The sequence below is a fragment of the Hypanus sabinus genome, chromosome 17 (assembly GCF_030144855.1).
Source record: "Hypanus sabinus isolate sHypSab1 chromosome 17, sHypSab1.hap1, whole genome shotgun sequence".
NCBI lineage: Eukaryota > Metazoa > Chordata > Chondrichthyes > Myliobatiformes > Dasyatidae > Hypanus > Hypanus sabinus.
The window spans coordinates 63,289,792-63,308,092 of record NC_082722.1 but is presented as its reverse complement, the minus strand read 5'-3'; the positions used below and the strand labels follow the sequence as shown (position 1 = coordinate 63,308,092).

The following is an 18,301-nucleotide window of genomic DNA, read 5'->3' as shown; positions in this document are numbered from 1 at the left end:
CCAGTTGCCAATTTAATATTTAGACGCCTTCAACATACATATATATATAAATAAGTTAATTTTACAAAGTAATTGTTTAATAGCAGATAAGTGCACAAATCGTCTTAATCTTCTACTTGAGCGTTTTTCTATGATTGGAAATGGAGGGCATTGTCTTTCTGTGTCACATAACACCCCAGTGGCTTCACGTACAGTGAAACAAAGTAGGCTTTAAATAGCCATCGTTTTAGCTTCTGTATCACTGAAAACGTGTATTTCCATTGACGAATATTTAGATGATACAGATTTCATTAATTCACTAGTAAACGTCACGCTTGCTTAAGCCAGCACTTCATGATGACAACAATTTTATGAGACAAACTCCAGCTGCCTGCGTTAATGTATATCTGACCAGTCTTTGTATTCTGTAATCTCAAGTGTAGTCTTTCTCCCCCGCCACGCCAATTCGTACAAAAATTAATTGTCACCAAGCATACTTTGTGGTTATTATATTGTTTTGCCCATATGTAATATTAATACAAATATGTATTGAACGATGTTGATTAATGTAATATTGCTTGTATTTTAATTAAATGTGTTAATGGTTTTAATCGTGCAGCGTTAATGTTTATTTAATTACTTTTTCACAACCGTCAAGAAGGCAATGAAATATTTAATTCTAGTAAATGATAAGGGAATGGAGTGGAAGGGGGGAGGACGTGAAGGGCTATCGCACCTGGCTCGTTGGTTCCAGTGAGATGGATGAACGTGCTTTAATTCTTAATTACGAAACATTCGTACAAATACGATATTTAAATTGTTTTGCACAGTTTGAGGCAAAAGTAAACTTTATACACTACCATAAATTCGTTAAATCAGTAAATCTATAGATGCGTGACACGGACTAATGAGTTACCCCAATTTCCTTAGAATAATTTCGGATCGTTAGGCATCACTGACAACAAGTTATAGATCGAATATAGTTATTGGACTGGATCCAGCGTAGGGAGTGCAATATATTGATGCAATACAAAGTGTGGGCCATTCTCTAACGTAAGCGCCTTGTACTTTAAAATAGTGAATCGACAATGAAATAACTATTGGTAATTCAAGCGCCAGAATTAATATGAGACCGACATATTTATTTTGGCCGTTTGACCTCCTCGCCAACAGTTAATCCAGTTACCTAGTTCTGTCTAACTGAGTTATTCTCTGCAAGCATTAAGAAGGGGCATCCATAAGTGTGTTTCTCTCTCCCGAAAGCGATGCCCTTTATTAGCAATCTGCTAAAACAACTGCGAGTCGGCTGGAGAGTCAACGTTGAGGCTGTGGAGGCAGTGGGTACAGGAGCAGGCAAGCGCGCTGGTGGCGGGATTCCGCGCCGAAACAAAGCATCTATTCAAAGAACCGCGAAGTTCCCAGAGCTCTGGAGAATTTGGGGCTTTCTTTGAAAATAAAGCTCTCTGCACTTCGGACTATTTTTAAATTCATAAATTCATAGTTTTAAATTCATAATCTATTCGATACTGATGCTGAGGTCTATCATTATATTTCTTTTCGTTCTGAGAACTGCGGAGGAAACTGGGGGCTCGACGATTCCTTTACGGAAAACATGCATCACGATTAACACATTAGACCTAGGAATCGATTCTTTAAACACATTTTAATCTCCTAATTTCCATTGGTCAATTGAATTCGCCACCTGCGATTCAAATTAAACAGTGGGATTAAAATGGACAAGCACCTGATGGTTTATACAGACACTGTGGGCCGAAGGGCCTTCTTTGCACTATGACTCAATAATTCGACACGTCTATTTAAATAAATCTTAATTTCATGATTATGAGAGATATCGCATGTATTTATGTTTTTGATCACTATTCTCCCTTTACTGATACCTTTAGTAAATTCTAAAATCAAAATATTAATTTATGGTTCTTTACTGGAACACATATGTTCAAAGTTTAGTTCGTTAGTTGAATGTGGTCAATGTATTTAGTTCAACCGAACATCCGCCAGTGCATTATTTAAAAGTTTCCAGTGGAAAAATAAATCTAAATAGCTGCGTTTAAATGGGATATGTGACAAATATCCCACATCAGAAGTTTTCTCCGTGAAGGCCTGTTCTCAAAGAAATGTCTTCAGGTGCTTGGAGCTTGACCCGTAAACAAGAGGCGAGATCAGTAATTGGCTAAACAAACTTCAAACTGACGCTGAGCCATCAGATCATTGAGAGTTCAAGGTAACACTACTGTCCCTGGTGCGTGAGTGTAAAAAAAGAGCGGTTTATTTTATTGTAACATAAAAGGAAATAAATACAGATCTTGTTTTTTAGTTAAGATTGCTCCCAGGATTTTTGTTTTTATATGTTTGCACTGTGCAGATGAGGAATGTGCATTAAAGTAAATAAACTTCATCAGATTTCTGCAAAGAACCAAGAGATTTGCAAGTATTTCCTGTTTAGAGTTTTTTTTAAAACCCAATTGCTCTCATGCACAGAACAGTTCCTCTCCAAATAATTCTGTACAGTGAACTTCAAAGTACACTTTACCAAGTAAATCACAGAATGACAACATAATCAACATAAAAATGCAATGGTAATGAACTTTGAGAGCCACACATGCCTTCTGCATAATTGGACGTTGAAAGTTTACAGGTATTTGCACTGTGTGTATATTTGTGCAATATCATTCTTCACATATGCATCAATGTAGCATAGATAGAAAAGAGTAACATTTCTGTGGAGATTAATTAGCCAGACATAAATTTTAAATTAACAACTTGAAGTATTTATGTGGATCCAGTAAGGTTTTATTTACCAAGAACACACAGTTGTTCCTGGATTAACCACATATTCATTTTCCTGAATGCAGGTGGTAACAAAAAAAAAGTTTACACTGATTGCCTGTGGTTGTATATATAATCAAGTAGGTGGTCCAACTATGAAAGTTGCTTTTCCTTGGGACTTCCAAGATGGATTTAAGTGGAAAATTATCTTCATGACTTGGCACAAAGAGCAACAAGTAAACTTGTGCCATTTCATGAAGGTGGCTGCAGATTTCTGGTCACCACTAGTCTTGTTCAACTGGACGTTTTGCAGAAGAAACACACTAGGCAAATATCAGATGAATCTTGCACACCATTAGCTGATGCAGCCATGAATAGAATAAAAATGCTGACTGCCATGATGATTTTTTTTTAGCAAATTCAGTGCAAAACTTTGTTTACTTAAGTACGAATACATTTGTACAATGGGCAAGGGAACAAGATAAACTATCATGCCTCTTTATTGGCATTGTGGGATTTTCACTGGTTGATAATAATTTTTTTTAATGGCTTGATCGAAACATTTTGGTTTTGATGAGTTATTGTTTCTTAAGGATTCTAGATCTGGAGAAGTTTCATTTTTGAGCTCCACAGTCCTGAAGAAAGGTCTCTGTCCAAAATTTTGACTATCTATTCATTTCCTGACCTGCTGAGTTCCCCCAGCATTCTATGTGTGCTGCTTTGAATTAGCAACATTTGCCGACTTTCTTAATGTTTTTAATTTTTTATTTCTTACAGCACGATTACGCATTCCTAGAATCAGGTACAGTAGAGATCTCACTTGTCCATACCAAGAAGACAACAGAATAGAATTTCTCCCCTTTTTTCAAAATGTGATTTCTAATTCTACACGTACATTAACTTTTTTTCACCAAAACTATGACAAGAAACTGGATGATCCTAATTGAGTCATGCTGAGCACATTCAGAGATATGGTTAATAGGCAGGGAAGCAGATTTGAGGTCACGTTTAGATTGGCCGTAATTTTATTGAATGGTAAGGTAGACTTGAGGGATTGTATAGGCTTCTGAGGCTAATATTTCTTCTAATCATTTATTTTTAAGAGTAAGGGTTACATCCCAATCAATTAGATTTGTACTAATCATCCATGCATTTGTTCTCATATTCTAATTTCATTTCAAATATAGGTTCAAATTGCTAAAAGCTTTACATGTATGAAGAAATAATAAAAACAAAAGAAAATGAAGTAGGAGCAGGTCATTTAACCCCCTCATGCCTGCTCTGCGATTAATAAAGGCATAGCCAACCTTTTTAAAAGTATCACTTTTATGCACTAATGGCATTAAATCTGAAGATCGGTTATTGGTCTTTACCTTGAGCAGATCCAGTAACTGGGCTACCACCTCTCCCTTGGCAGAGTTGCAAGTATACTGTGACATACTGCTAAGAAAGGAACATTTCTAATGCTTCAGTACAGGTAAGGGATTTAAGATGCCCCTTACTCTTGGGCAATGGATTCCAAAGATATACAGTCTCTGGGCGAAGACATTTTTTTTCATCTCTTTAGAGAATGGCTATCTTCTTACTTGTGATGTAGTTCTGGACAGAGCAAGCATCAACATTGGATCAAGCATGCGGAGGATTAATAGGATCATCTCTCATTCTGCTTAGTCTAGAGCAATGAACACAAAATGCTGGAGGGGCTCAACAAGTCAGGGAGCATCTATGGGGAGGAATAAACATTTGGCATTCCTGGCAGATGCTCTTCATCAGGACTGCAAAGTAAGAGTGAAGAAGTCAGAGTAAGAAGTTTGGGGGAGGAAAAGGAGTACAAGCTGGCAAGTGGTAGGTGAAACCAGATGGCTGGGGGAGGGGGGATGAAGTGAGGAGCTGGGAGATGATAGGTGGGAGAGGTAAAGAGCCGAGGAACAAAGAATCTGATATGAGAATGGACCATGTGTGAAAGGGAAGGAGGAGGGGCACCAGAGGGAGGTGATAGGCAGGTCAGGAGGGAAGAAGGGATAACAGGAGGGCCAGAATGGGTAACAGAAAAAAAAGTGGGGGAGGGGGGAGAAATTACCAGAAGTTAGAGGAATTGATATTCATGCTGCCAGATTGGTGGATACCCAGATGCCTCACCATGGTGGCCTTGTCATGGCAACAGAATGGAAAGTAGAATGGGAAGTAGAATTGAAATGGGTGGCCACCAGGAATGCTGCCCCCAGCGGGTCTCATCGCTGTAGAGAAGGGATTGGGAGCACCGGATACAACCTTAACAGACTCACAGATGAAATGTTGCCGCTCCTGAATGGACTCTTTGGAACCATGCATGCTGGTCAGGGAGAAGGTGAAGGGGCATTTGTAGCAGTTGGATTTCCAGCATCTGCTGAATCCCTTACGCTTATCATTGGCCTAGTTTAGTTAATCTCACTTCACATCATCCCAAGAATTAATCTGAGGAAACTCTGTGCACTCCTGCTGTTATCATAAAGTTCTTCTTTATGTAGGTGTTTAAATGTGGGTGATGACCAAAGGAAAATATAGCTGAAGTCACTTTGCACTTTAGTGCAAGGCTGTTTATTAGGTGTGTCAAAAATCAAACTTACAAAAACTTGCAAAAATAGTGAAAAGAAAACTGCCAATATTTACAAGAAGATATCTACCAGAAAACACAAGAATATCTCCGTATTTATTCTGGCCCAGTGTGAACTCCTGGCAGCCCCTATCTCTTTCTCACAGAGGGCGACGAGCTCCTTTCTATTCAGTACTAGGACATTGTGCCAAATATAAGGCATATATATTTGATCAATTGATGTCTGTATAACATACAATCTTTAATTACCAGCAAAGTTATTTTAAAACTACACATGAATTAGAATATGATGCACCACACAATGTAGTTACAATTATATGATTAAATAAATATTATACAAACCGCATATACACATTAGTAATGTGAAAAGAAATGGAATATTCTGCCGTGTATAGTGGGGAAGTTACCATAAAGCCAACACATGTGCATTAGCTGGGTTTAGGACCCATTATGGGAACATACGGGTGAAGACAATGAAGTTCGTCCGCTCAGTGTGACAGCAGCAGAGTGACAAGGCGATGTTTATGTGTGTGCGAATGCCCGTGTCTACGAAATACATTTATTGAGTGCTCTCTGCTGCATTCGGGATATCAGAATTATACACAATAAGCCAGATACTGATAGCCTCATCATAGATCCTTATGGTTGTATCCAGAAATATTTGGTGTCTTTCTCATATTGTAGTAGTTAGTAAGATTAGCACTGAATAGGTGCAATCCACAGACCTAACCATTGATCTGCTCATAGGTACCAAACAAGGTGCAGTGGAACAGGAATTACATCCCTGTTTTCCATTTAGTTGGACTGCCAGCATGATTAAGGAAAGATAAAGGAACCATTAGAAACTAGAATCAAAGTGAACCATCCAAATCATTGAGCTTGGCTCTAAAAACTTCTTTCCCCAGCTAGCAAAAATCCATTGATCTGAGATAGAAAGGTATTACAGTAAAGCTCTGATAATCCAGCATCTCTGGGGCTTTCCAATTGAAGTTGCTAGACAGGGATGTCAATGCATCAACATTTTCACATGATCAGAATAGGGCACAACTAATTAATTGGTGTTGAGTTGTAATCTCTATCGTAATGTTGGAAAACATGGTGGCTAATTTACGTGCAATGAGGCATCACAAACAGGAATGAGATAAATGACCGAATAGTTTGTTTTAGTGATGTTGGATATGGGATAAATAATCAGTAGGAGAATACAGATAGGCCTTCATTTTAACAGCTCATCCAAGAGAAGGCTCCTCCATCAGTATTTCACCAGTGTGGCTAATTTAGACTATTTCTGGATCAGGGGTTGAATGCACAACTTTCTAACATGGGCAAATGTGCTACTACTGAGCCACATAAGCTGTAAATAACAATTATAATTGTGTTCATTATTTACAGTCAGTTAAGTGACTGCAAATTACCTAAATTGGTTGATGCAAATTTTAACCAGAAAGTTTCTCAATAAGCTTATCAAATTCAACAAATTCAAATGGTAACTAGCTTTTCAGTTATAGAGTCACTATAGCAGAAACAGCCCATCTAGTCTGTGTCAAATTGTTATTTTGCTGTTTGACTTTGTTAAACTGTAAATGGCCTTTTAGTCATATAGTCATAGACTAAAACATTTTGTGAATTAGTGTTGAACTAAATCTTGAGGAAATAAGACAACTACACACAACATTCCTACAGAATGACTACAAGATGAAAGAAGTCAATTGGGTCCTTAAAAGGGCCAATCGAAAAACCAGGAAACCTAACTGTGAGGAGGAACCCATCACTAGCACTTGTCTTCCCTATATTTCCACGGTTTCTAAAAGGATCACCAAGATCCTGAAGAAATATCGGATTAAAACCACCCATAAACCATATAGAAGCTCAAATCACAGCTTACGTAGGTCAAAGAAGTCCTGGGACTCAGGATAGCAGGCACTAACAGGATTCTCTGTGAATGAAGAGCTACGTGTATCAGCCAGACAAGATGCACAGTGGAAAACCACATCAAGGAAGTTTATCTGTTTGGGTTACATGGAGAAATGGGTAGTAGCAATGGCCATAGGATTGACTTTGACAGCAAAAATCTGCTGTGTGGCACCAATGGCTTTTGGGACCGCCTGTTAAAGGAAACCATTGAAATAAAACTAGAGGGAAAGTATTTTAACAAAGGTGAAGGTCTTGATTTAAGTAAGAACTTGTAAACAAGGTGGAACAGCAGAAACCTGATAGGATGCGGACTAACCAATCAGGAAGAAGGGATGATGGGAGTATAAATACCACCAGACTCGACAAGCCCAGGCTTCATCCCTGATGAAGATGGCAAAGCTTGTCATTGAAACATCGGTTAAAATTGATGCCAGTACCCGGCTGGAAGCCCAAGAAGAGTTGATTTGTCATATACACTGGGAAAGCACTAGATCCTTTTCAGTGTTGAACTCTTTTAAATTATATAGGTAACTATACTTTGCAGGAAATTATGAGGCAAACTTAAAAAATTCAAACATATTGCCAATTTTAGTCATTTCAAATTGAAATGATTTATCTTGTTAGCATAGTTAGAAACAATCTGCATTAGAAACACTCCGTTAATACTGACGTATTTCGGTAGACGGTGATGCAGGCAGGAACTGCTCTCCCTCGGGAGAATAACTTGTTCTTTTTAAAATTATGTTATAACATCTTTACTATCTTTCTGAATCACAAGAAGGAAAGAGGGTCTTTGATTTAAAATGCCATCGGAAGAGTGCGCTACCATTGTTTATTAAATGATGGTAAGGTTATAAGATTTCTATGTGCCAATTCCAAGTCTGTCTGTAGAAAGGAACAAAATATTTCCAAGCTATGTATTAATCATAAATCATCAACCATCATTGATGCTGTCCTGACCGGCACTTCCTGGACATCTGCGTTCACCACATTTTCCTGTTGCCTTAATAGCGATAGAGTTCAGTTTGTCCTTACCTACCACCCCATGAGCCTCCGCATCCAACACATCATTCTCTGGAGCCAGTTTCTTCTCAAAAGGGACATCCCACCAAAAATATTGTTACTTCCACCCCCCCCCACCCCACACCCCCACCTCTCTGCTTTCCACAGAGATTGATCCTTCTGTGATTTCCTTGTCCATTGGTCCCTCCACACTAATCACCCTCCCGGCACTAGTTCCTGCAAGTGGCCGAAGTGCTACACTGCCCATTCATCTCCTCCCTCACCCCCATTCAGGGCCCCAAGCAGTCCTTCCAAGTGAGGCAACACTTCACCTGTGAATTTGCAAGTGTTATTTATTGTATCCAGTGCTCCCGAGGTGGCTCACTCTATATTCATGAGACCTGTCATAAATTGGGGGATAGCTTTGTTGAGCACCACCGCTCTATCTGCCGAAAGTGGATTTTCCCAGTGGGCCAACATCTTAATTCCAATTCCTTTTTCTGTTACGACATTTCAGTCCATGGCCTCCTCACGTGCCAAGATGCTGACACCCTCAGGGTGGGGGAGTACACATTTTATTCCACCTGGTTAGCTTCCAACCTGTTGGCTTCGCCTGCTGGTAAAAAATAGATGTTCTTCCCTGCTTCCCTCTTCTTTTACTCCCCACTTTGGCCTCTTACGTCTTCTCATCTGCTTATCACTCTCCCCGGGTGCCAGTCCTCCTTCACTTTCTCTTATGATCCAGGCTCCTCTCCTGTCAGATTCCTTCATCTCCAGGCCTTTATCTTTCCCACCCACCGGGCTTCACCTATCACCTTATAGCAATCCTTCTTCCCCTCCCCATACCTTTTTATTTTAGCATCTTTCCTCTTCTTTTCTAGTCCTGAAGAAAGTTCTCGGCCCAGAACATTGACTGTTTGTTCATTTTCATGGAAGCTACCCGACCTGCTGAGTACCTCCTGCATTTTGTGTATGTTGCTTTGGATTTCCAGCATATCCAAATGACTTTGTTCATAAATTCCTTTTTGTAATTGTAACTTGAAACGTCTGAGTGTATTATGCTGACTGCAGTTTTTAAACTAAAGTCAGCCACTTCCTCTCAGGTTGTAGAAGATCACAATCTATGGAATGCATCGTCCGCTTAGAAATGTTGTCGTATACAGTACTGTGCAAAAGTCTTAGGCACATATATATACCTAGGGTTACTTGGACCTTTGAACAGTACTGTATTTGTCATTGTGAGTGGAGAGCAAATTTGTAAATCTGGCAGGAGCACAGGATGTTGGGAATGGTGGAGGTGAAGTGCTGCGGGAGGGGTGTGGGACAGGTGGCAGAGAAGGAGTGCCAGGGATGGGCATGCAGTGTGGGTGCAGACACATAGGCACACAGGCTACTAGGCAAGATCATTTGATTCCAAACAATTGGTTTATTGATCATTACAGAATGTCCCTCTGGAGCTTCCCTCTCCCTCCCCTCTGCCTTTCCCTTTTCGCAAACATGATTCCCCCCTTCCTCCCTTCTTCCCACTCTCAGTCAATAATGGAGACCCACGTCAGAATCAGGTTTATCATCAGTCATATATGACATGAAATTTACTTAATTTTGTGGCAGCAGTACAGAGCAATAAATAAAATTACGACAGTAAAGTGCAGAAGTCTTAGGCACATATATGTCACTAAGATTCCTAAGGCTTTTGCTCGGTACTGTCTTTCTAAAAGTATAAGACAAAAGATATGCAGCCTGAACAGCACTGTACATTCATGTACTGTTGCTCTTTGAGGTACGGAAGTAAGTTTGATGTTTAATAATGTCATCAGCCTTCAACACGAGGGCATGACAACACCCTCAGGCCCTTCAGTGAACCTTAGTAGTAGATAGATTAAACAAGACAGTAAACAAAAAGAACTCTGAGATTATGAAAAATGCTCTGTATACAGAAGTACTCTCTTATGATCAATACATGTTTTGAAATTATAACACTCAAGCAGATTTTGTTTTTGTTTTGTTAACATTCAGTGATCCCAGTTATACAGCTGCCAAGGTTTTGATTAATCCTTTGAAATGTCTCTTTGAATGTTCAAAGAAAATGGCATTTACTATGAATTTCTACATAGAAGTAAGTCATTTGTGTTTCCACCTGTGAGTCTTATTTCTACTGTGAAGTCAAGTATGGTCTCTAAGTAGCTGTGACAAGGACCAATGTTATTTATTTCAGTCACCAAATGCACTTAAGAATCCAAAAGTTATCTTTGTTTTTATAATATTTTAAAATTTGGAAACAAGTTTCATACCCAGAAAGTTAACTCTATGAATTTGGTCTGTTTTTTTGATCAAACCAATCATGAACTTCTTGACAAAGACAGGATTGGTAACGGACTTTCAGAAATGTGTGTGGTACCTGAGTTAGCAAGGGGACTCCAAACATGGTTCCCAGCTCTTGAGGAGTAGATTGAGGGGGCTCAGTGCTCTTCCCAACAGGGGATCAGCCATCTGAGGGAATGGCTTGCAGGTCAATATAGAGAAATTAAACGATTTGGAACATAGACCTAGAACATAGAAATCTACAGCATATTACAGGTCCTTTGGCCCACAAAGTTTTGCCGACCATGTAACCTACTCTAGAAGGTGCCTCGAATTTCCCTAGCATATAGCCCTCTATTTTTCTAAGCTCCATGTACCTATCCAAGAGGCTCTTAAAAGACCTTATTGTATCCGCCTCCACCACCTCTGCCAGCAGTGCATTCCACGCACTCACCACTCTCTGTGTGAAAAGCTTACCACTGACATCTCCTTGGAACCTATTTCCAAGCACCTTAAAACTATGGCCCTTTGTGTTAGCCATTTCAGCCCTGGGAAAGAGCCTCTATTTATCCACATGAACAATGCCTCTCATCATCTTATACACCTCTATCAGGTCACCTCTCATCCTCCGTCATTCCAAGGAGAAAAGGCCAAGTTCACTCAGCCTATTCTCATAAGGCATGCTCCCCAATCCAGGCAACATCCTTGTAAATCTCCTCTGCACTCTGTCTATAGTATCCACATCCTTCCTGTAGTGAGGTGACCTGAACTGAACACAATACTCCAAGTGGGATCTGACCAAGGTCTTATATAGCAGTTGCATTTCCTCATGGCTTTGAACTTTCTGCAAGAATCTGGTCTGGGACACCGCCACCCCCTTTGTGTTTTTTATAAATGACCTGAATGAGGAAGTAGAAGGGTGGGTTAGTAAGTTTGCTGATGATATCAAAGTTGGGGGTGTTGTGGATAGTCTGGAAGGTTGTCAGAGTTTACAGCACAACATCAATAGAATGTAGAACAGGGCTGAGAAGTGGCAGATAAGTGTGAAGTGGTTCATTTCAGTAGGTCAAATTTGAAGACAGAATAGATTATTAATGGTAAAGCTTTTGGTAGTGTGGAGGATCAGAGGGATCTTGTCCATGTCCATAGGACACTCAAAGCTGCTGCCCAGGTTGATAGTGTGGTTAAGAAGGTGTATGGTATGTTGGCCTTCATCAACCATGGGATTGAGTTCAAGAGCCATGAGGTAATGTTACAGCTATATAAGACCTTAGTTAGAACCCACTTGGAGTATTGTGCTCAGTTTTGGTCACCTCACTACAGAAGGATGTGGGTACTATAGAGAGAGTGCAGAGGAGATTTACAAGGATGTTGCCTAGATTGGAGAGCATGCCTTATGGGAATAGGTTGAGTGAACTTGGCTTTTTCTCCTTGGAGTGACGGAGGATGAGAGGTGACCTGATAGAGGTGTATAAGATGATAGAGGCATTGTTCGTGTGGATAAATAAAGGCTCTTTCCCAGGGCTGAAATGGCTAACATAAGGGGGCATAGTTTTAAGGTGCTTGGAAGTAGGTATAAGAGGAACATTGGTGGGGAGTTTTTCCACACAGAGAGTGGTGGATGCATGGAATCCACTGCCTACGATTGTGGTAGAGGCAGATACAACAGGGTCTTTTAAGTGCCTCTTAGATAGGTACATGGAGCTTAGAAAAATAGGATGCTATGTGGTAGGGAAATTCTAAGCAGTTTCTAGAGTAGGTTACATGCCCGACACAACGTTATGGGCTGAAAGGCCTGTAATGTAATGCAGATTTCTATGTTCTATGATATACCATAATCGGCTTGGTACATTGGCATTTTAAAGAATTGCTGTTAGATATACAGTTCTACAATTGTGACCCATTTGTAATCCAGAGGTCTCCATGTAGGTGGTGGAGCAGCTGAAATCTGTTGTGACTAATGCTTTGTCATTGTGGGGCATAATGATTGTGTAATTTTCCAAATGTTTTTGAGGAAACTTTGTAAAGTTGTTGATATCATTTTGTGGTTGGTGTAAACTGCAATCACAATGTGTTTCTGGAGGGTAGCAGTGAAATAATACATTTCCAGTTTGGTTTGGATGTGCACTTATTTGGGCAAATGGATTACTTTGCATCCATTACTTTTAAATTTAAAAAAAATTAGTGATACAGTGCGGAACAGCCCTTTCCGAGCCACTGAACAGTGCCACCCAGCATCCCATCAATTTAACCCTAGCCTAATCAAGGACCAATTAACCAACTAACCAGTATGTCTTTGGGCTGTGGGAGGAAAGCAGAGCACCTGGAGCAACCACACATGCAAACTTTCTTACAGAGGGCACTGGAAAATTGAACTCTGAACTCTGACACCCCAAGCTATAATAGTGTCGCACTGACTGCTGCACTACCGTGGAGCCCCTTGTTCCTTGTCGGAGGTAGAAATGCTTAGTGAAGTCAAAGGTTGAGACTCCCATTGTGGAACACCTCAACTATCAATGCTCTTTCAGCCATAATAATAACTGCCTGATCCCGGTCCACTTCTGGTCGGTGGTTATACCCAAGGCCTTGATGGTAGGAATTGACAAGAGTAATGCCATGCATTATCAAAGGAATGGCTGGACTTGCCTCTACTGGAAATGATCATCATCTGCCATACTTGACTTGCTACTTATAGGTCAAAGTTCATAAATGGATTGGCTTTTCCTAGATATGTGCTTTGCTAGAGCCAAGATGATGTGGACTGTGTCTTCAGGTGAACTGTAGGGTAATTAGATGTGCTCTTACAGCATGTCCACAAATGGCTTCTCAGTTTTGGCTTTACGAAGGGGTTTTTTTTTTGCATCTCATCCTCCTTATGTTCTCCCTGTGACCATGTGTGCTTCCTCCGTGTGTTCCGGTTTGCTGCCATGTTCCAGAAACGTCTCAGGGTTAGTGAGTTATGGGCATGTTATGCTGGTGCCAGAAGCTTGGTGACACTTGTGGGCTGAACTAATTTAACGCAAATGATACATTTCACTGTGTTATTGGTTTACACGTGATGAACAAAGCTAATCTTCACCTTTCTTTTCTCTTTCTCTCCAGCCTTTCTGAAGATGTAGGGCAGGGCTATGTGAGCAAAGTGTTCGCACGATGCAGAATGTACTGGGCAAGAAGGAAGCAGGAGGCAACTTCCAGAGAGTGGCAACTCAACCCCTCACTCCCCTGTCTTGTCCAGACATCTGAGAAAATACTTGAAAACCCCAATGTTTATTGTGCTACTATCAAAGCTCCTTACGTGTGTGGGTCCAGGAGCTTGACTCTATGAGGAATTGAGAATAGCCTTCAACTCCCCCACCCCCGCAGCTTCATTAGCTGATCTGCATAGTTACTGAAATATGACAGGCAAATCAAGCAATTAACAAAAGTGTGGGCTTCCTGGGTGCACATGGTGGACCATTGTGTTTTTCTGCTGGGGTACATCTTCTTGTACATTCAAGTAAGTGATAGATACTTCTGTTGTAAAACTGAACAGAGTTCCTTATTAATACAGCAAAATAAAGCCTCAACAGCCAATATCAAAAAGATACCTTTCACAAAAGTACATGACAAAAAATTTAAACAAGCAAAGAACCTCATATATATTAAATGCATGCCTCCTATATTCAATCATTTCAATATTTCACTGTAAACATTAAATAGCTTTTTACAATGCAACAAATTTCTCATCGATCTATATCCATAAATCAGAAAGTATATTTTATTTAATTTTCCATCAGATTTGAAAGTTGAAAGGAATTTCAACAGATATGTTCAATTGCAATCAAATGGTAAATAGATTTTGTGAAGATGGATTCCCAGCCTGATTTGAATACTGATATTTGTCAGATTTTCCTGAATTATCGACGTAACTACCTTGGCTCGGTACGCAGTGCCCTTGCTTCTATGTTGCAATGCTGTAGACTGAGGTGATTATACAACTGCAGTTTATACTCCAATGAACTCCCCATACTGGAGTATTAACCTTGGATGCTACTGGCTTTTTTTTGTTAATTTGATAGATATTTCCAATATGATGGCCCTATCTGAAGCACTGAGAGTTTGTGCTATAATCTGGCCAAAAACTTTTTATATTATCTGTGATATACTGAAAGGCAATTTTGCAGCTGGAGGAGGTCCTTAAAAATGGATGTCACTTTTTTGATGCATTGCCTCTTGAAAATGTCTTTGATGTCTTTGTTGGTGATGGTGGTAAATGAATTGTTGTTATTGATTGTGATTGGCAAATTGTTTTACTTATGCTCTAGGTAAAGATAAAAGTCCACCTAGTTTTCTATTCAGGGGAGAAAAATAGAAAATATGGATATGATATCACATGCTATTTATCATAGATGCATGATAGGTTGGGGCAGCATGGTAGCGGAACACTATTACCTTGGAAAAGAAGGGCCTGCTACCCTGCTGTATCACTAAATAAAAAAAATCTTTCTTATTGCTGCACATGTAAGGATAAATTAAGGGACTTACAATTAACTCTGTAATTTCTCATAGAAGGTTTTAAAACTTTAAATTAGTTGTAAAAAATTGTGGGTGACATGTGGAATCACACAAGAATTTTTTTCCCCTCAAGCTATTGGCTTTAGTTCAGAGGGATTCATGTATTTTTGAGATGCTCAGTGTACTGTGGAATGGTGTGACACATAAGGAAATCAATTCACAGCATAATTATCATAATAATTACCCCTTTGCTTATACTGTCATCACTGAGACTGTATGTGCATCGCTGAAGTATATACTAAGTTATATATGAAACAATGATGAAATAGTAATGTACTAAAAGCACCAATTCATCTCTTGGTTTTGATGTCCATCTGTGGATTTAGGTTAATTCTCATAGTTTATGCAACCATCAGCATTGCTTGATTTAACCTTTGCCTTAAATCAGAAATTGAATATGTGTGTAATACAGAAAAGACCAGCAGTGCTTAATTGTAGAGGCCTCTCAAGCTGTTATTGATGGCTGCACGTAATTGAGTGATCTCTGGGTCTTTCGCTCCAGTCAGTGCTGACAGTATAAACAAACATGTGAGCATGCAGTGGACATTTACACTGAACACCATTCTTGCCTGCTCAGCTTTTTAAAAAATTGAAATTCTTCACATTAAACTAATTAACACCTTTGTTGACTGTGTAAACAACATAAAACACTGCAACTTGAATGCCATGCCATTGCATGCACACCATCTCTATTGAGTCTCATCTATTTGGCCTATATGGTACCTAGCTTGCTTGCAAACTGCTTTGATGTACATTGTATATAATGCTATATTTATACTAGTGGTACTGGTTTGGGACAATGTTGAACATTCAGCACTGATTTATATTGTTCATTTATCAGCACGCTGCTGTCAGGAGAACATAGATACAACCATATTAAACATATCTACAGAGCTTTGTTTGAGGGCACGTAATTACCAGTGACATTCCTTATCTTAATTAGAGACCTAAAGGTGTCGGCAAAACTCATTTATTTTACTTAAAGTTTAGAGTTCAAAACAGTTGTATTCCAAAGGGAGAATATTTAATCAGTCAAAGTTCCTAGTGCTCTCCCTGTTCTGTTAAAGTGCCCCAGACAAGTCAAGTCACTTTTTATTTTCATTTTGACCATTTTCTGTGTTTGTTTCAGATTTACAGCATCTGCAGCATTGAAAAAAATGTCAACAGTTCCTGCTTCTTGTTATCGCATGTGTGTGGGGAACAGAGGGGAAAATAGCAAATCTGGGAGGACAAGTTCAAATCAGCCCTGCTGTCCTTGACTTTTTTGGTGGTGGATACTGGAGGCATTTGAGAGGGAGGCTACAAGAAAAAGATGTCTTAGCAATTACATTAATTGTCCCTATTCTTTCTTAGCTGTCGCTAGCAAGACTGAAGTTTGTTCCTCACTGTTAGTCCCCCTCAAACTGGTGGTGGTGGTCATCTTCAGTCCACAGATTCTCCTACAGTAATATTATAAATCATGGGCTCCTGGATTTGATGGATCATATATAAAGGGATCTTTATTTATGATCTCCTGTATCCATCCTTAATATGTTTGGTAATATGTTTGGTAATAAGTCTTAATGCATAGTCCCCAAACTGGGGTCCACTGAACTTTCAGTTAATGGTGGGGCTCCATGGCATAAAAAAATGATAGGAACCACTGTCTTAGTGGATTTTTTTTGGTGCATCGGATGGCCAATGCATCCCAGAGCTATTGAAAGCTGCTGTTGAGGGAAGTAGGTATTGATAGAATTATGATTTGTTTTGACAATGTAAAGTTGACAGGTTGGAAATGCACAACTGCAGATTATTTCATTGTATCCCTGACATGAGTCTTATTGGTGGGTATATAAATTTCAGGTCCTTCGGAGATTATTATAAAAGGAAACAGAGTCTGTTTGCACAGTCTCGGTCTACACATAATAGAAGGCCCATTTACTAGAGGCAGTTAGCATCCAGAATCCATGTTAAAAAGAGTCAACTTCTTCAAAGGAAGAGACCTTTTACTCCACTGAGGAAAAAAGGTAGGGAATAGGAAAATATAATAGACCCACATACAATACATTGTCTACATATGTCTATTTATCAATGACCTTCATAGTATTTTCCTCTTTACATCCAACTTAATCTTGCAACATTTGACCCACAATTGTTGAATTCAGATTTTTAAAAATTAATTTTCATCTTTTCTTTTTTCTATTTTATTTATAATATTCAAATTTGCACTTATATTATATAAAAAGCCCAAAATCAAATCAGAACTTATACCAGAGTCACTGCTTAATTCTTCTCTCCATATCTGCCTTGAAACCCTTTCTCTTTGCATTGTTCCAGCAGCCACTGAGTACTTCTGGATCATATTGCTTCTGCTGTGAGTTATTTATAGCAACACATTCATCCATCAAGGCACTTCAAAGTAACAACTTACTTTCTTGGCAAGCCAGCATAAACTCAGCTAAAGATGATGCTTGCAAGAAATGTAGCATATTTTTGTTGCTAGTCAAAAGTTTTTCCTTTGACTTATTTGGGAAAATGATGTGTACAGCTTGGAGCACAGAGCTAAGTGCAAAAGTGAGCAGGCCACTTTTGCTTGTTAGGTTCAAGGTTAAGTAATTGGCAGCTGAAAGATGAAAGGGTTACTGTAAGATTGCAACAGGTTATAGATCTTATTTATTCCTGATGAAGGATCATGGCCCAAAATGTTGACGCTTTACTTCTTTCCTCAGATGCTGCCTAACCTACTGTTCCTCCAGCATTTTGTGTGTAATTTATTGTTAATATGCTCATTAACAATGCCACTATTAAGCAGAAACATTATAAGTTATAAAATCCTCTCGTGTAATTACACAGTTAACATCATTATATTAATTTATTGTGTGTTCCAAACCAGATATTTGTGTCCAAAGTGTATTGAAATTGCACAAATAATAAAGAACTCCCTTTATTTTTGGTTTGAAACTCAGTGACTTTTGCTTGACTGACAAAACTATAATAACCACTGGCCTACTGCAAAACACGTTGGACCATTCTGAAATCATGAAGGGCATTAATAAAAACAAGTTTTAACCTTTGGAGTTAAAATTGTGCTGTGCGCTGGTTGTGATAAATGAGTAATGATGTCCTCTTCCCAATGCTTACCATTTTAACTGTTTACTTATCTTTTGGGTGTTCCCACTCATCAGTTGAAAG

The 18,301-nt window shown here is 39.2% G+C and overlaps 2 protein-coding genes across 3 annotated transcripts in view; both read left to right on the top strand.

Moving 5' to 3' along the window:
• Window positions 1–595, top strand: part of LOC132406999 (forkhead box protein L1-like) — a 2,799-nt gene extending 2,204 nt beyond the window's left edge. The window contains exon 1 of the mRNA XM_059993186.1: window positions 1–595. This exon is cut by the window's left edge and continues 2,204 nt beyond it. The gene's annotated coding sequence lies outside the window, so the exon portion shown is untranslated.
• The window catches only part of LOC132407000 (forkhead box protein C2-like), a 31,400-nt gene extending 13,344 nt beyond the window's left edge, over window positions 1–18,056 (top strand). The window contains exons 3-4 of one of the 2 annotated variants that reach the window (XR_009516341.1): window positions 13,679–14,072; window positions 16,260–18,056. Coding sequence is in view for 1 of the 2 variants with exons in the window: in XM_059993189.1 (XP_059849172.1) it covers window positions 13,679–13,687 (9 nt within the window). In the remaining variant the exon portion in view is untranslated. Of the gene's footprint in view, window positions 1–13,678 lie in introns of both variants that reach the window. The other variant, XM_059993189.1, reaches the window with a different exon arrangement.
• The last annotated feature ends 245 nt before the right edge of the window (window positions 18,057–18,301 follow it).